This window comes from Tenrec ecaudatus, chromosome 13, assembly GCF_050624435.1.
Source record: "Tenrec ecaudatus isolate mTenEca1 chromosome 13, mTenEca1.hap1, whole genome shotgun sequence".
Lineage (NCBI taxonomy): Eukaryota > Metazoa > Chordata > Mammalia > Afrosoricida > Tenrecidae > Tenrec > Tenrec ecaudatus.
Genome location: NC_134542.1, coordinates 28,511,827 through 28,531,479, shown reverse-complemented (window position 1 = coordinate 28,531,479; position 19,653 = coordinate 28,511,827). Strand labels below are relative to the sequence as shown.

Genomic DNA, 19,653 nt, shown 5'->3' with positions numbered 1-19,653 from the left:
AAAACGTTACCAAGCCTATACCCTTATTAATCAAAGTATTAGTTTTTAATTAAATAATAAGATTCTTTTGATCTGAGCGTTAGAAGAGCTTAAAGTGAATTGACTTGCTAGATTTTACTTCCTCTTTGGTTGATTTTTGCTGACCCTGTAATTGACAGGACATTGTTCTGGGTAACTCTCTCTCCAGTAGGTGCCCATGTAGATGTATGCACTGCAGCGAAGTATTTCTTCTTCTGGCCAAATCTTACTACTTTGACCTTGGCTTCCTGGCTCTTCTTTCCAAATCTTAAACAGAGAAGACTGCGTCATTTACTGGGACATTATTATTTTCTCAGAATCTTTACTGAACTCACTCCATTACCAAGACAGTTAATTCCTATACTGGTCATTCAAGAGACTATTTTGCCATATTGTAACTTTCCATGTTTCTCTGTGTTATCACGGACATATGACAATATCGCTGCTCAATTTCAGACCTAGTAGTTTTAGTATAAATCTAGCCAGGAACAGATTGCCCAATAAGCAAATTAAGGATTAACTTATTAACTGCTTTGTGACAATTGCACTTGGGTTTTCTCCCATCTTTGAGAAATTAGTAAGTAAGCACATGCAAACCTATGCTTACCTTGTTTCCTGGGCACTATGTCCCTGCCAAGGGAGTGTACATCTGAAAAGAGGCTATGATTGTCTAGGAAGGTGCTGTGGGGTTGGGAGAGAGACAGAGCCAGCCGTCAGAATCGTGGATATGTGGAGAAATGGTGACATTGTTCCCCCCAGATTAACGAAGTAAGCACAAAAAGCGCACTCCGTCTGGGAGATACAATCCTGACTCTAACTCATGCTCTTCTTCTTGGTAAACGTTGTATTAATTTGCCTTTAAAAATGTATTTTAAGTATCTCTCCATCATCGCAGAAGCACAGAAAAGGGTCCAAGCAGGCTTCCTGCTTGGTAATGCAGTGCTCTTCCAGTAGATGGCACCTCTCTGTGCCAACCTAGTCAGAGAAAGTGAAGCACATCCCGGTGGTGCCTCCGCCACTTGCAGGCTACCAAGCTTGAGTGTAGTCCAGCTACTCAACCACCCTGCCGAGATCCAGGCAGTCCGTCCCTCCGGCATGAAGTCCTGCGCCTGTCTCTTTAAAATGTTGTAGGAATTCAGACTAAGTCAGAAGGCTCTGATTTTAGCTTTCCTTTCCCCGGGGGTGCAGTGATCATGCACTTGGCGGTTGCAGCCTGTCAGGTAGGCCACAGGGGCGTAAAGGTGAGCGGTTACAGAGCTTGGCAGTTCCGCTCTCTTCTGTGTGGTGGCTACATGTTGATCCCCACTCAAAGGCGTCGGTCTTAATTCTTTACAAGAGGGCCAAGGCCTTTGCAGTGGTTTAACACTTGCACCTGCAGCCAGTGAAGCGAGCGCAGTGCGCTGCCGCAGTGCTGTGAGTCCGGTTGGTCCAAGCATTTCAAAGTGAGGGCAAATTTACACAGCATGGAAAGACCAGCAGGGGCTGTCTGTAAGTCCTTCTTAATCCAGGGACAGCCTGTGTTTGTGGAATGTCGATATATGCCAGGAACATTTGGCTCAATACATGGATTTGCATATGATTTACATATGATTACTTATGATGTTCACAGATCCCATGATTTCAAATCCATATGTATATATGGCTACTTATTTAACACCCTGAACTCAAAGCAACAAAACTGCTATCACGGAAGATTGATGTTCCAATTTTTTTATCTTTTACTCCTGGTAAGGACCTTGGTATAAAGAGTCTCTGACCGAGCGGAGCAGCAATTTGCCGTGCTCTGACAACACAGTCACTCTGGGTCAGAGCCATGAAGGAAGCAGTGGGGAAATTATTTACTGCCCAAGAAGATAGATGAGGCAAAGTTTGTAACTTGAAAACAATATGCTGTATCTAATTTCCTCCACTTTCACCATCACTGTAATTTTTCCCCTCTAGATTCCTGCAATTTATGGAGTGGATACGAGAATGCTGACGAAAATAATTCGAGATAAGGTACAGTCATCATCTTTAGTCAAGTGTACAGTTCATCGCAGATACTGCCCCGCCCCAGGGTCGGGGAACCATGACATGCAGAGAAGGAACCTGGCCCCTTTCTGCAAGGCAGCGCTCTCTTGTTTCCTTTCACTCCTTCCAATGTAACGCTCGGATGTAACACTCCGATGTAACGAATACTTACAGGAGGGACTTGAAATCCCCATGATGTGCGCACAGTGCCAACCACCTCCAACCCAGGGGATTTTGCTACTGTGATGAATTGGGCGACCCCTGTGAAAGGGGAGTTCGATTCCCAAAGGGGTCGAGATCCACAGGTTGAGAACCGCTGGACTAGAGCAAAGCAAACGGAGCAGCAGCTAACCTAGTGCCTAACACTGCTGTCTCACCTGGAGAATTGCCTGCGGAAGAGTGTGAACAGATACACTAAGTCTACAATTCACTTATTCCTCCCAAAGTGTTATTTGTGAAATTACTAAGTTGTATTTTATGGGTGAGTCAAGTGGATGCAGAAGGAACTGCCTCAATGACAGCTTTCTGGAGGTTGTGCCAATGACTAAGGTGAGCTCAAGAGTCCATCTTGAGCTTCAGAGCCCATATCTGTGGCATCTGACCCATCCTCTGGGCCTGTGTTGTCACCATCTGCTTGCTGTTTCCTATTTTAAGATGCTCATATTGCCTCTGCTTTTCCTTATTGTGAGCCATCAAATCCCAAATTAGAGAGACAGCTTGACTTGCCATGTTCATGAAATTCTCCAAATATACTTCAATTTTCTCATTGAATTCTGTTATGTTAAAAACTGAGTGTGCACGGTACCATGGTAAAGGACATGTAGAAACCAGATTCTTCAGGAAGATGTAGTAGACGTCTTGTGTGAACAAATACTGACCCAGAACCTCTGTGAGAGAAAGAAAGAGCCGCCCTGCCTACAAGGACAGAGAATTCACACCCCACAGTAAAACAGAGTTCCTGATACCATTGCATCTCATCGCTGCTGCTATTTTTTTCTCCATGATGTTCCTGAGAATTGATGGCGGCCAGATTGTTTACCGCAAGTAGATTCTTCTGTTTTCTTAGCCTAATGGTGTGATGTATAAGGACAAAAATGAAGTTACCTGGGCAGAGACAGAATAAAGTTCAGGAATTTCACTAAGGCTGCAGGTTTGGCAGCTTTGGCCAGTTCAGTACTATGCAGTCAGACCTAGTGATCAAGGAAAACTCTTAACAGTGTCACGCTGTGTCTTCTCAGGCAGCCTTTTAACAAAGGCCATTTGGTTTTCAGTATTTCCACAGTGCAGATCACACGAAACAGTAATGTTGCCTATTTTGTGCAGTTACAAGTGCTGCGGATTCGTCTCCCCCACCAAGAATGTATAGTGTAGCTTTCACTTCTGTGAGTCTGAAGTTGAAAGAGTGAGATTGTATTTCATTGAGGATGCCTTACCAACACCAACTGAGACCTGATAACTAAACTGCAGAGTGAAGGGGCCCATAAATCCAGTCGCATGGATCGTGTGACTGGGATTCCAGCAGGAAGAACAGACCACCGGGAGTAAGTACAGAGCACTGGGGCATGGAGAGGTGGCATCTGGGTAGTATTGCCAACGTCAGAGACAGCGCTGGGTCTCAACAATAGCACTTAAACACCACGCAGGGCTGAACTGTGTGCTGGCCCTTTCCATGCTCATTCACTCGGCCACAAACAATTTCTCTACAATGAAAGCGCACTCAAAGGGGCATCAGAGATGCTTTTTAGGTCCTTTAATGCCACGATTTCCTAAGAGAAAGGCAAATCAGTGGTTTATTTGAACTTTTTTTTTCACTAAAGAAATCTTGATTCCTATCATGCCATCTTCTTACACAAATGAAAACGGACTCTTAAAATGTGCTTGTTAATGCATTTTATATTTCTTGATCAGTAAATATCAAAGCACAGCTAACAAAAAGAAGCATTTCTGCCACTTAAGTAGCCAGTGGTATTTTAGAAAACTTTATGTGAAAACTTCCTAAATGGCTAAATATTCGTCCAAATGGAAGCAGAAACAACCCACTGCCTCAGAGGCCATGCTCACGTCTAGTGAGCCTGTAGGACAGGGTGGAGCTGCCTTGTGGGTTTCTGAGACTGTAGCTCTTTACGGGAGTAGGCAGTCTCATCTTTCTCCTGGGGAGTGGCGGCTGGTTTCAAACTGCTGGCCTTTGTGGTTGGTTTCTCAGTGTGCAACCCACATGCCACCAGTGTTCCTCAAGATATTCGTGAGAGTTCCCCCTTTTCCAATTTTCAGATTTTATCCCTCCTCTCCCGGACATCTCTTTGCCATGCCTCCTGAGGAACAGATGCCCCGCGTATTCCGTCCCCTTGGGGACCGACAGAGCACTCCTGATTCTGATTGTATTTCTCACAGTGTAATATACAAACTACTGCTTCCTTCCAGGCGGAGAAGATGAAGGGATGCTGATGCTGATGACGAGTAATAACGAGACCCCAGCATTAGAGCAGTTGTTTTAAGGCCCTGTGTGTCCGGTCAGCACCTTCTTCCCGGCATGCTTTTACCTGACATGTTCTCTCTGTTTCAATTTGATAGGGTACCACGCTTGGGAAGATTGAACTTGAAGGTCAATCTGTGGATTTTGTGGACCCAAGTAAGCAGAACTTGATTGCTGAAGTTTCAACCAAGGTGAGAGGTGGTCCTTCATCGTTACTATTTTTATTTTCTTTCCTTGGGCTTCCCTTTCTTGCCATATCAATGTCTTCATTTAGACAGAGGTAAAGTGGTTTCATAACAACTCAAGTACATGCGACATCATCCGTGCATTTCAAATTTAACTGAAGTAAACGAGAGTGGTCAAATCCTGATCTAGAAGCTATTTATTATTTTAGTTTTTTATGTCATTTTATTGGGGGCTCTTACACATTCCATACATCAGTTGTAGAAAGCATATTTGTACACATATGCCCTATCATTTCCAAACTTTTTGGCTGGAGCCCTTGGTATAAGCTCCTCATTTTTTCCTCCCACCCACCCCCACCCTTAAGAATCCTTGATAGTTTCTTTCCCCTTTTCTCTTTTTGTCCTGGTCTCTCAGAACCAGACCTTAATAATATCAAATAAAGGAAGTCCTGAATTGTCAGAGGCAGGCATCAGAATGATTAGGAACCTGAGCTAATAGCTTGCCAGATAGCCCCAACCTGAAACTGTATAGAAATCAGATGCCATCGTTGGAGTCCGGGGCCATTTTGGGGAGGGAAAAGTATTCCTATCCACTGAACATTTAACATTCAGTCCCCAAATTAAAGTTCATAACGATGAGTGTGTCACCCAAAGTGAAATATGTTAAGTGCACATTTACAAGAAAGTATAGAATACATCTTAGAGAGATGTCCGTTGGCTTTGATTGGATACCTATTAATGTAGGGGATGGTCGCTAGGACCAAGGTCCTGGGAGAGCCTGGAGTCTGGTCAGGCTGCAAACAAGTAACTCACCAGGAACCAAGTCCAACGATAAACGCCCTCCTTGGGGTGTGCTCAGGGAGTCACAAGGGCACGTGTGGACAGCATGAGAATGGGACAGTGGACCAGGGATAGCAGGCCTGTTTTGAAATGTAAAGGCGAGGCAGTAGTTCAGTAGGCAGAGATCCCGGTGAACTAGGTTTCAGGCAGAAAGAACGGCACGTAGTGCTGAGAGGCACAGGGGCCTGCAACAGCATGGTGTATTGAAAGCGGGTGCATAATTTGGTACAGTTGGACTAAAGGAATCTCACATTGTGATGGGTGACTGGAGGGGAGTTTTCCAAGATTAACTGGCTTGAGATCTAGAAGGTGCAGTACGATTGGCCTATCAACAATATCGAAACCGTTGAGAACGGATTCGATGTCAAAGTATAACCGGATGGAATAAGTACCTGGGAGACTATTGCAGCTAAGCGGCAGCATCTGAGCAATAGCAACAGGAAATGAGACAGCAAGGTGGATGGGGACCATTAGAGAAGGAGATGGTGGATAGGACCTGGTAGGTGGTCACCCTATATTCTGAGCCATGGATTTCAATAATTTGGGTGAGCACAATGATGGCGATTTCAGTGGAAGATTGAAATGCGTTTGGGATATCATTCTAGGATTTTGTTGTCAGTTTTTGATGTGCTTAGAAGCTTAAAGAGTAAAGTTCTGCCCCGTGTTTTTATTGCATAAGACGCCAGATGTACCAGAACTTAATTTTCTTAGAACTTAGTTTTTGAATACTGAATAAAATTTCATAAAAAGATAACTCCATTTTCTAGTTCAGGAAACTGAGGTTTGGCTCCAAATCTCTGTAAAATGGCTATGACTTGCCAAGGGTTACATGTTGTTAGGTCATGTCGAGTGGATTCTGAAGCACAGCGGCCACGTGTAGATGAGAACAAAACACTGCTGCTCCCGTGCCCTCCTCACATGTAGTATGTCGCAGCCCTTCCATCTCCTAGTGTCAGAGCGAACTCGCGAGAAACCAAGATTGGTGCTTACCCTGACCTTATTTGGCCTTCCAGTGTGGAGGGTTTATTCCAAAAGCATTCAAAAACTCCTTATCTTGGGTCCTCTGACATAAATCCATGAGGTTCTCTCAAGACTGTGAACTTTCTTTCTTTCTTTCTTTCTTTCTTTCTTTCTTTCTTTCTTTCTTTCTTTCTTTCTTTCTTTCTTTCTTTCTTTCCTCACAGACGTTTGGCAGGATCAGACATGTTTGCTCTTCTGCTTGTGATGCTTCTCTGTCTCTTGTGCCCCTTCTCACCTTCAATCGTTACTTTCAAGGATCAATCAAGCTTCCCTTCGTGAAACCTTCTCCACCTCCACAGTCCTTCACTTCCATGTCATTTTACAAATACATTCTTCTCATAGGGAGGCGATGGTCTTGCTCATTCACCCATGACCAATTCTTGGAGGGCAGACAGCCTGGCTCGCTTATTTGCCTCCCCAGGACTAACCATCATCACCCTAGTCACACGGGGCATGCTTTAGGTATTGCAACAGGAATAAAGCAACGGGCCAACTCAACAAGTCAGAGTTGAGGGGGAAGAAGTTGCAGATTATTTTCGCTCTTTGTATTCAATCTTAGTTGATATTTATGATGGTATCATTTCTTATTTATGTGGAAATCATGATTTTTTTAACTAATAGCTATTGTACGAGTCACATTAATAAAAAGAAGGTATATTGCATACTTACTAGGTACCAAGTATTCTTATAAACCCCTTACCTGGATTAACTTATTCAATCCTCCTAGAACTACTATGGGAATGGATAAGACCCATACCTCCCTCTATACCTAATAGGAAATTGAAATAGAGGTTAAATACCTTTATCATTGTGAATAGCTGTCAGGAAACTTACACGTAGGAACGCTGGCTCTTAATCCACGTCCACATTGCCTTCCAACATATTAGCGATAATAATTGTGATGAATCACACTCACACTCTCATGTAATAATGCTCAAACACATTTATCATTGCTTTACTCTGGCCAACTTTCACATTCGCGAGATGTGCATTCTTTCTGATCAGAAGCAGGTAATGAATGATGAGCTACAAGATGAAGACACTGTGAAATGGACTCTGGTGACACGCCGTGTTCTCTCTACGGTGTCGGCACGGACCTCCCTGAGGGGCTCCTCGCTTACAGATAGTGGTTCCTCTGTGACATTGCCATGAACAGAGTGAGCACGGAGCATATGAGTCTTGTCCTCAACAATTCTGGTTGTGAGAGGCCAGGCGCAGCACAATGAACAGACTATTTGCAAGAGTGAAAATAGTCTAATTAGTAACTTATCCCATGCAGGGGCAGCACACCTTGGTACTATAAAAGGGATCGATTTGTCTCCGTTCACATGGAAATAGGGGAAAGGGTTTTGAGTTTTTTTGGCATTGATACCTAGCCCTTATGTTCACTTTAGGCATGGACACGCGGTCATAGCAAGTTGAAATACATGTAATGTGGATTAGAGAAAGTAGATTTTAAATGAGAGAGTGTAACACTGTCTCTGCTTGGAATTCCATGCTGCCGTTGGCAACATCACCTCTGATTTTTAATTCTTAAATTTTATCCTCTCAAACGATAGCTCCATATGAAGACATGGCATTATGGAGATCTAGTTGCATTTTCAGTAGAGTGATAGGGCTTTAGAATTGAGGATTACCCTAAGAATCTGGTCCGACATTTTTCCAATGTGATGAATAGTGTCCTGACCAAAATAATTATTTGGTCCAATCAGATTGAAATGTGCTCTGCACTGTATTATTCTCTTGAAGAGTTCTAATGGAAATTCATATCCTCAAGTGTCTATAAAGTCTTGCTTAACTCTGTTCTCTGTGGAAATTATGTGGTGTATTTGTGTGGGGATCATCAGAGCTGAGCATATATGCATTTTGATCATCACATCAAGGGAAAATTGTAATGCTGAAGATTGGGTCTGTATCTTAGTGCCAGGAGAACTAAATGCTTTTATTATAACAGTGATCGTATATCTATTTATATCAGGGAGATATATATCTATATTATATATATATAATTTATGCATTTTGATTGAATGTATCTTTCGGGAACAGTTGATAATGTATTTTTTTGCTGTATAGGGCCACAGCTAGATGGTAATGTTGCTTTACGTTATACAAAAAGCCCGGTTTAAGAATAAACCTACACTTTTCAAATTATCTGAGGAGAGAAGTTTATCCATAGCACTCATGGATCAGTTCAGCAATAATTTCCCTAAATCACAGAAGGGTTGGAGTATTCTTTCTCTCCCGAGTAGCAGGAGAAGACACATTTAAAAGTTTTGTTTCGTTTCTTTAATCCTCAAACAGAGTCTAAGTCCTAAGAGTCTAAGACTATGGTTTCACATTCTATAGACAGTGTGGCTAGAGATACATTTCAGTTAAAGTAAAATGCTCTTATAGATATCCAGATTGCGACTTTCATCCAAACCCTTTGGCAAACTATAAAACCATCCCAGCTTCAGCATGTGCTCGCTAACTCACTCTTGAAACAGACACCAGGGTAGATGCCCAGCCTGCGGTGCTCTCGCTCTCTCTCCCTCCCTCTCGCTCTCAGTTTTATTATTTCTTCTTTTATGACTTTGGGGAACTGCTTCTTGGGCAAATGCCTATGAAAATGGATCTGCCTCTAAGCAGTGTTTCAGACGAAGGGAATGATTATGATATGCTCTGGGATCCTCTTATGAAGTCTACCATTTAAATGTAAATGATTGCTCAATCTCCTAAAGGAGCCAGGAGTCTACGTGATCGCTTCTTGTGATTCTCATACTGATTAGCACCCACTGCATCCACCTCGGACCTAGTCACCCAGCTTTGCCTGGCCGACTGGATCCTGCGGCAAGAGGAGGATCAAGTAGTATTTCAAGCACGATGCATTTATTACCACATAGGTCTAGTGCTGAATCAGGCAATTATACTTTAAAATTCCAGGGCTACTGGTTGTTAATGAGGCAAAACATGAAAAAGATGGCAGTTAACTACGGAGAGAACCAATTTCGTAGGGATCATTGTTATTACTGTAATCAACAGTTTATATAAAACAGCAAAGTACTATTTTTCTTGTTAAAAAAAAAAAAAGATGCAGTCTGTGGCACATGCCATGCCTTTCTGACAAACCGACTGTTCACTGCCACTCGCTCCCGAGTCGTGAGCCCTCCATGTGTGCCCAGTCGAAGGGCAGAGTCTCTTGAGATGTGTTTGTGATACTGGTGTATGGCTCGTGTCTGGACCTCCCTCTCAGTCTCGGCTTTTGGTTTTCAATGGCAGGAGGTCAAAGTGTTTGGCAAAGGAAACCCCACAAAAGTGGTGGCTGTAGACTGCGGCATAAAGAACAACGTCATCCGCCTCCTGGTTAAGGTAAGTACCTCTTTTTATTTTTTTTCCCAACTGAAGGGTAAAGGTGGATGAGGATGGCCTTTCTGTGCAAAGCCAATCTCCTATTTCTGAGGAAGCTTGTGCATTCCGCAACATGTCAGATTACCTACTCTTTCCTTGCTGTCGTTGATCTACACAATAACACCTTAATTCCCACCAGGGGTGGAAGGCCCCGTAGGCAAGGTCGGCATAGGCTTACTTGTCCTTGTTCACTAACCGACAGCGAACAATTTGAAGGAACCTTGTTGGCGAGGTAGGACAAGCATTGGCCTGTGAGCCGTCGGGTCAGTCAGTTGCTCCAGGGGAGCGAGAAAGATGACGTTGTCTATTCTCAGTCTTGCAAACCCACAGGGGAAGTTCTACCCCGTCCTGTAGGGTCTCTATGAGTCACAGTTGACTCAGTGGCCGTGAGAGATGGGCGTGAACAATATTACTTTAAAAAATCACTCTGCTTTGAGATATGACCGCCACTGTCTCTCTCGCAACCCACAGCACTGTCTCTGAGAATCAGAGCCTCTTTTCAAATTTATAATCCCTACAGAAACGGATTATCCAGTAAGCAAGGTAAGCATGGCCTTACTTGTGCTTGCCTACTAATCTGTAGTGAACAGTTGTATATGTCTTTTGGCAAGTTATTTTCACATCATGTGCTGACAAGCGCATGGAACTACTCACTACAGATTCGTAAACCTGTCCAAGTAAGCGGTGCTTATCTTGTTTCTTGGGTAATTAGCCCTTGGTTCTGTTGACATGAAAGCTGTAGATGCTTACATATGTTAAAAGTCAAAACCAAGACCAAAATGAAACACACAACCCTCAAGGGCCACTATGTTTTGAAAGAAAATGATGCTCCTTTTTTTCCTGTGTTCCCTGACATTCTATGACCTGCCACATTCATTTTCCGTGGGGGGGGGGGGGTCTACGTGACCAAGAAGCTGGAGCCAGCTGGCCTACATTTATTATGCACCACCTGTTTGCAGGGACCATGCTCTGATAAACCCTTTCCCAAATACATTATATTGAATTCTAGGTGATGGATTAAAATCAACACTTAAATATCTTTAGGGATAACTTAATCACTGTAATAACATTTTCTTAAATATTATTTTTTCAGAAAATTTACCTTTTTACTCTTCTCCAATGATCAATCACGTGTGCTTTCTCTGTCTATCTTTCTCAAGCACACATGGACATAAATTGCCCTAACATTAATTGTCCTGAGTTTGAGGGTTGTTCTTCAAATTACCTTCTCTTTGTTAGAGAATATCATTCGTATCTAAAATATGATTTCACATTCTTCTAAGTTTTATTAACAACTCCCTTTTGCCAGTGTACTCAGTCCTCATAGCTTTACCGGAGGACTGTCACTGATTAGTTTGAGCCTTTGGGTAGACTGAGAACAGCTCCCAACCGATGACTAGAGAGTCAGTGTACCTTTTTCCCATCTCTTCTGCCTTGTGAGCTATCTCTAAAGTCAGTATCAAACTCCGAATCTCAGGAATTCCCACTGGGCTCAGCTCCAGTAGTTCATAGTGGGAACTGCTTGGTAATGCACATTTTAGTGGGGAATCCCCTCTACCCTATTGGCATTTCCCGGGAAACATCTCCCAGAAAAACTGGTTTTTCTCTCAAATCCTTGCCTCAGAAACATTTCTAGGGAAACAGTCAGACTTCTTTCTATCCACTTTTCTATAGAATGGTTAATATACTTTTTTTCTACCTAAATATCAATATTTTAGATAATATGATACAATCTTAAGGAAGAAGCTGATTCCTATTTGGGGGGGGCAGTATTGATGAGACCAGGAAAAAAGACAAAATGTAAAAGGTTAGAGGTGGGCCGACTTAGAAGTCGCAGCAAACGCTTTCTCTTCCTCTGGTAAAGCTCTCTCTCCAGTGGCTGTTGAGGAACCAGTGCTTCTATGAGCCCCGCCAGGGAGCCTTTGGGCACTGAGCCCTCTCCTGCAGTTCAGAGAAAGGATATGATTTTTGTTCCAGGATTCAGAATTTAATGATGCTTTCGCTTCATTTTCTATTGTCCATTGCCTCCATTTGTATCACACAAAACACAGCAAGCCACCAAAGAACCTTTTGCTCAATGCTATTTGAGATGGGCTATTTTTCCTTCCCTTCTGGGAGTGGTTAGTTAAGAGAAGGTCCGGTAAAATTACACTTTGGCCAGAAAATTGTTATGAAATTGATCATTCTTGTGGTTTTTTTTACCAGAGAGGAGCAGAAGTACATTTAGTTCCCTGGAATCACGATTTCACCAAGATGGAGTATGATGGACTTTTAATTGCTGGAGGACCTGGGAACCCTGCTCTGGCAGAGCCACTGATTCAGAATGTCAAGAAGGTACAGTAAGCCTGGGGACAGTATGTGTTTGTAGTGATGTGGAAGGAGTCTGCTCTCGACTTCTGTAAAGGCCGAAATACATTTCACTTACTCTGGTATTTTTGACACTCATGTCTGATCTTTGAGGCAATGCCCATGTAGATATTACATAGAGATCCCAGACAGAAGAAAGTTCCAGGAGGGGAAAGAACTTTCTTTAGACAAAGCAACTTCGGGATTGTGTCCTTGAATAAAGGGGATGAGATAGAGTTTAACTTCCAAATGCATCTTTTCCTATCACTGAAATGTAACAACAGATGTTCCTAAACATGGCTCGGGGGCCTATTAGGCCTTCATGTTTCTAAAAATATTGAGTTATATTTTCATGTATTCTGAATGCTAAGAACGTTTCACTGAATTTTAATGCCATGGATTGGTCAATCATGTACATATTTATAGGCTGAGTTGTTGATTCAGTTTCTAGATTCTTTATCATTCCGGGAAAAACCCCCAGGGACCTTTCAGTGTCGTTCCTTCAGAGACAGCAGTATGTAGAGCACTGTCTTACCTGTCCCACTGGGTTAATAAGGTCTCTTCTCTGATGTAGATCTTGGAGAGTGATCGCAAAGAACCTTTGTTCGGAATCAGTACAGGAAACATAATAACAGGACTGGCTGCCGGTGCCAAGTCCTTCAAGATGCCCATGGCCAACAGGTAAGAGAGGGATGCCTTTTGTTCGGAGGTCGCACTAACTCTGAAATCCTATTGCCACCCAGACACAGTGGACTTAGAGAATCCCAGGTCATTTTCTTCAGAACACAGAGATAGCCATGCTCTCTCGCGGTTCACAGTTGTATGACTATCGGATACTCCTTTTGTTGCCTTTTTGAAAAGCAGCCTTTTCTAATGATAACTTTGTTACAGTTTAACCTTATTTTTCCTTCCCTTGGCTTATATTGAGGTTATAATCCTCAATGGAATTCCAAGGGAGATTGTTCTGACTTTAAATTCGATTTTAGAGCATTGATATTATTTTCAGAATTCTCTGTGACTTTTTAAGAACTGAGAAATCATCAGCCCTCCCAGTTGCACTTTCAAATGATGTTAGTTTTTTACCCAACACTGAGATGTCCCTACAACTCACCCTCCTCATAGAATAGAATAGAAAATAATTTCATACTGATCCGTTATCCTTCATTATCACCATGAGGTGTTCTCTCGATTTAAGATTACCGTATTCCTGTCTGCTTTAAACTAAGTCATGATCTTTGTCAATTTTGGTGTAGATAGTGAATAACTTTTAACATTTTGTTAAAAGGGTGCAAGCTTCCCTTTGCTAAAACTGATTGTGGGAATTTAATAGCCCCTGCATTGAACACACAGCAAAGCTCCAGAATTGATTTTTGTTGCAAAAATTATTAGGATTAAACATCTGTGACTTTTCTTACAGAGTGATTTTCACTAAGCAGTAGTCTTTTTCATTCACTTCTTTACAAGAACTCCATTTACATTCTTCTCTCCCCCTCTCCTTTCTGCTGCTTTGATCCAGGGGGCAGAACCAACCTGTCTTGAATGTCACAAACAGACAGGCTTTCATCACTGCCCAGAACCACGGCTATGCTCTGGACAGCACCCTCCCAGCTGGCTGGAAACCACTTTTTGTGAATGTCAACGATCAAACCAATGAGGTAGGGAGAGCTCCGAAACTTATGAGAAATGCCGGACTTTCCAAGCTCTAGCTTACACTTTAGGGGGCACTTTGTGGGTGCGTGGGGAGAGGAGTAACATTTTTATAGCTATTTCTCATAACCCTCTGCTTTTAAAAAGTAATTTTTTGTTGCCTGATTATCTCATTGGTTCACTCATTAATACCCACTATTTTTATTGTTAGTTGATGACTTTACATTCTTATGCATTCTTTGTTAACGAGTTGGTGGCCCAGAGCAGTTTGGGTATTGGAGGTAGCTGTCTAAGTTTCTCCAGGACGCCTTTAGGACTAACATATCCTTGAGAAGACTCTTGGAGAAATAATTTAGGAATGAGAGATAATCTAGGGCAGGGATGTCAAACTGGTGGCCTGCAGGTCGCATGTGGCCCCTGAGGTAATTTTTTGTGGCCCGCGATGCTCTGAAATAAAATGAAAATAGAAAAAAACTCTTATGAAGAAAATAGCACTTAGGGGAGATCAAGGCAATACCATACACACAATTCCCTTCTTAACCCTTTAACTACTGAAGATAAGGATACACGTGGCCCAGTGCCTTTCCCGTGGGCCTGTGGACATGTGTAAACACGCTGACTCAGTTTTGGTGACGTTTGGAAGCAATCTGTCTGCCACTCTCAGTGTCACGTCATGTAAACAGATCCCAATAGCGAACGGTTAAAAAGAGCACTTTGGGTTGTGCTGTTATGAATCATACTTAGCAGCAACGCTAGTTAACATTTTTAGAGGGAAGCCATTACCATTGTGCATCACGTTGGTCAGCTGTCCAACATCTTGTGTTTTTTATTAGTTACATTGTTATATTTTCCGGTCACAACATAAGAGGTAAGTGAAAACTAGTAGGAAGAAAGTGTTGGCAAGTTTCAGGTAAAAATGAATCATTTTAGTTTTATAAATATATTAAATAAAAGCAATGATATAGTGTTTTAATTATCCTATCCATATCCCTGAATCCTACCTTCAAAATACAAATTTAACAGAATTTGTAAATGTGATGTGGCCCGTGTGAATCTGGCCTGTAGCACGGAATGGCCCACGTTTCCATTGAGTTTGACACCCCAGCTCTGAGTCCATTCAGAAGAAAGCCAAGGGCATCACATGCAGATGAGACTTCATTGGCTAATTTTCTGTCCTTACCAATATGGTCACATGCTAGTCCTTAAGAGTTCCAATCCTGTAGCAATATTGTTCATTTCTAGAATAGTCTTAATGCTTTATCTTTGTTTGAAATTTTTTGTCCATTAAATAATACACAGCTACCTTTGTCTCTGGTTGTTACAGAAAGAATTTCTTCTGCTTCTTATTTCCTTAGGGCATCATGCATGAGAACAAACCCTTCTTTGGGGTACAGTTCCACCCAGAGGTCAGCCCGGGGCCAACAGACACCGAGGTATGTCACAGTCATGAAGCCCATTACATGTATGGGGTGAGGCAGAGGGTGTTATTCAAAATGTATTTATGTGAAAACTAAGAAATGAAAATAATACCCCAAATGACCTTGATAGAGAACATTTTCAAGCAGAGTGGTTTGGTAGCACCCCATTTGTCTGACTCTGTCCGCGTGGACATCACAGCAGACAATGTCTGTCTTCTGGAAGCCTTGAAGTGGGAAAGCCCATAAGCCCAAGTCAGAGCTATTTTTATTTAAATCCATTATCATTCTAATATATTTAGTTCTGAAATTTACAATTGTTGTGCTATGCAAATGAGTTCCCTCTTGCTCTCTTCTTCTTATAGCTGAAATGAAATTTTAATCCCCCATCTGTGACTTCACAAAAATCCCTATGGCAACTGACTGTGTAGCCACGGAGGGAGACTAACCCACAGCAGTGAACTGCAGAGGAGCGGGGCATGAGGAGGAGGAGGGCGTGCATGCCCAGCCATAGGATTCAGATGGCTTAAGGAAAGACCCATAGGAATGCTTAGGGGAGCTGTACTTTCAATTTAAATATTTTTTACTCTTCTCGTGAGCTTGGGGTTCAATGTGGAAGCACATGTCCACAAATGGAGTGTTTGGTGGTATTCAGAAAAGTCTGATGGGGGCCTTGCCCTCCCACACCCTGGTTTACTTTGTGAAGTGTAGTGTAGGAACCTCATCCTTCACAGATACTCTTAGAAAAGGCATCGAAGTAAAACAGGGAGGGGGAACAAGCATTTTCCCTTTGTAAACTTCTTTGTCTCAGCCCGAAATGACGTTTCCAGACACTTGTCTCTTGTTCTTGTTTTAATAGTACCAAGAAATACTGGTTCTTAATAGACAGTCATTATTATATTATTTACCCACAAAGAGGCTTATAAATAAAATTTAGTTATATTCAAGTATATATATATGGATATCATACATTGCATCTGACATGCTATGCAATGTGTGGAAAGTATTTTTTAATTGAAAATTCAATTTGTTGGCTTCCATCAGTATTACAAATTGGGAGCTGTCCAATTAAAAATATATAATAATATCCACTATCACTTAATCAACCTCTGACCTTCTAATTCTCTACAAAATGAATATTCTCAGCTGAAATTTATCATGTCTAGGGTGAAAACAGAAGCAAAGTCATGGAAAAATTTAAAAGTAGCCTTTAAAGATTTTTTTTTAGGGCTGAAAACAAAAAAAAATCCAATTACCTTTAAGGTACATAGATGATTATCACTTTAATTTTTTGTTTAATTAGAATTTTATTTAGAATAAGAAATGATATTCGATTAAAGGGCGGGGAACTTCCTGCCATGCTCAGAATGCATTGTCTAAAATGCTGATCACCTGCTGAAAATAGACTTTTTTTTAATAAGACTTGAAGTGAAAAGTTAGAAGGGTTTATTTAATCTAATTATTATAGTAGCTAGTACTTAGTTTTGCCTGATTTGGAAAAATAAGACTGTGTTAGACTGCGTTGACTAGTGAAACATTTTAGTGACCCTCATATATTTATAAGAAAGAGCTTTATATCAAAGAACAATTGTATATTGAGAAAACATCCTAGCCTAGTCCAGATCAAGTCTGTAAGTCTGATATTAGCCCATAAGTCTGATACGAGTCCATAATCCAATACGAGTCCAAAAATCCCTCTTCAGACTCATGCAGCCAAACACAATGATGCAGGAATCTCACACGCCAGGCTGTAGGGAGTCTTGTAGATCCAATGGCAGTGGATACATCACAAGGTTCAGGTCTCCATGTTGCTCCTCCAGTTCTCCAGGTGTGGCTCATCAACAAGAAGGTGAAGCAGAGATAGAAAGATAGATAAATAGATAGATAGATAGATAGAGAGAGAGAGAGAGAGAGAGAGAGAGAGAGAGAGAGAGAGAGAGGAAGTTCCCAGGATCTTTCAGAGAAGGCCACACCCACAAGAGGCATCACCAGGCTGTCAACAGATTTACAGGCTAGGCTCCACCCAGACACTTATTTATCAAGTTGCCATGAAATTATGTAACAAAAACCCCCACCACCATTACCATTACCACCACTACCAAACCCCCCACAAATATTGTATGAGGCTACTTATGCTGAAACATGATATGTTGTTCTCCAGGAGTTTTAATGTAACTGGCCGTGTTATCTGGCAACCTTCTTAGCTTGGAAGCGCCTAACTGGTTGGTTATGCTTTTTTCTAGTACTTGTTTGATTCCTTTTTCTCGCTGATAAAGAAGGGGAAAGGCACCACCATTACATCGGTTCTGCCAAAGCCGGCACTGGTTGCTTCTCGCATTGAGGTTAGTATTTGTGTGCGTCGTGTTTGATTGTAGCTTTCAGATTTTCTCTGTCAAGCACTGGCCTTTTTAATATGAGTGACGGCAATCATCCCAGTGTCTATGAGAGAGGATTGAACGTGATGTACTCTCTCATCACCTTAGCATGTAATAATTTGGTTTGTTCTTGATGTCGATGGGAATTTTTATATTTTGCTGTAAAATTATACACTTAAATTTTTACTTCTAGAATGTTTGCAAAAAAATAATTTAATTGATTGTAGAGTCTAATTTAGTTTAGAATTCAGTATGTTTTCTGTTACTCAACAAGCCATAGCCCAAAGTATGCTTATTGTACAATTAAGGCTAAACAATAATTATGGATAATATAATTTTTCTATTTCATCTACATAATTTATTATGACTCAACATCCTGAATAGCATATGTTATTTTACCTCTAAGGAGCAAATGGATAAGGATTAATGTATCATAAGACGTAAATTCTGATTTGTTTGAATACATATGTTGATGTCATGAGGTTCTATTCATTTCCATCATAGTTAAAGCAGGCACCCAAACATCATATGTTTTGCTTAATATCTGCTTGGGAAACCTCCAACTACATATAGATGTCATGGTCCCATAAAGCACTCCTTATTTAATTTTTTAAAGAGAGGGAAAGCAGTTCTCCTCCTATTTACCATTTCCTTCTATGGCTTTAACGTCCTAAATTCCCACAGTGAATGAGCAACAGTCTCCTAGGCATAGCTCCCTCCTCATAGGGCCTTCTCTTCCTCCTCCCACTGCCCCTGCTCCTGGCTTCTTGACCAGCCCCACCTCGCTGAAGCCTTTACTCCCAGACAGGAGTAGGACAGGGACAGGGATGGCTCCTCATAATGAGGAAGTGGCCACCCCAAAGGGCAGTGGCAGACAGGGCTGCCACCACCAGCCCTCCTCCCAGTACTCATACACAGGCTCCATATCCAAATCCCCGGACCTTCCCTAACCCACTGTAACAGCACATGTGCGAAGGCCGCCATCTGGCTGCCAGAGCAGCCCTGTCCTGCTCAGCCACAGAGCCCACATGGCTGAGCTCTGGTATCCAGTGGATACAGCCCTTGGCCTCTGCTGGGCAGGCATTTATACAGTTTAATATAATAGGCTTCACAGAGATTTAACTGTGGAGTGTACAAAGATTATACGATAGGATTTTCGCACATCCAATCCCACAAGGCGGCCCTGTTCACAGAAAGTATCATGGACATGAAGGGGTGCATACTTGTACCTATGTTTACATATAGAAACATGTCATTTTATTGGAGGGGACTTTTAAAATTTCATGGAACTTTTTCATTATATTCCCACCCCCTTCTCCTTTTTAATCCTCTTATGAGGAACTCTTCTAGATACCAAAACATTCCATAGTCCCATCACCTCATGAAGTATTATACAATTGCTACCGCAATCAGTTTCAAAACATTTTCTTTCTTCTTGAACTTTGATATCAGCTCCCATCATTCTCTTTAAATTCTGTTTTTCCTTGAACTTTAGAAGCCCCCTCCCATGTCTATATTTTTATATATTTATGTATAGATTCAATTGAATATATGCCTCTTGTAAAATTTTCATATTGAAAAAACCTTTATGAAACTTGGGAAATTGCATTAATGTTGTTGCGAGGGGCAGCTGAGTTGGTTCCACCTTGCAGTGAATCTGTGAATAACAGAACGAAACACTCCTCCATCTGTGACATCCTCAACGCACTTTGATGTCGGAGTCCATTGTTAGAACCTCTGCCCCAATCCATCTGGTTGCAGATCTTCCTTTTTTTCTCTGACTCTACTTATTCAAGCATGAGAGCCTTCTTCAGGAACGGGTACCTCCTGATAACATGTCCAAAGTATATGAGACAGAGCTTAGGAATTATCCCTTCTAGGAAGCATTTTGTGTGTATTTCTTCAAAGATGGATTTAATCTTTTTTCTGCCAGTCCA

At 41.8% G+C, this 19,653-nt stretch overlaps 1 protein-coding gene across 1 annotated transcript in view; it reads left to right on the top strand.

Moving 5' to 3' along the window:
- The window catches only part of CPS1 (carbamoyl-phosphate synthase 1), a 126,866-nt gene that overhangs the window by 26,936 nt on the left and 80,277 nt on the right, over positions 1 to 19,653 (top strand). Inside the window, exons 5-12 of the mRNA XM_075529303.1 lie at positions 1,960 to 2,016; positions 4,600 to 4,692; positions 9,805 to 9,894; positions 12,139 to 12,267; positions 12,854 to 12,960; positions 13,796 to 13,934; positions 15,282 to 15,359; positions 17,585 to 17,683. Of these exons, the coding sequence (XP_075385418.1) occupies positions 1,960 to 2,016; positions 4,600 to 4,692; positions 9,805 to 9,894; positions 12,139 to 12,267; positions 12,854 to 12,960; positions 13,796 to 13,934; positions 15,282 to 15,359; positions 17,585 to 17,683 (792 nt within the window). The remainder of the gene's footprint in view (positions 1 to 1,959; positions 2,017 to 4,599; positions 4,693 to 9,804; positions 9,895 to 12,138; positions 12,268 to 12,853; positions 12,961 to 13,795; positions 13,935 to 15,281; positions 15,360 to 17,584; positions 17,684 to 19,653) is intronic.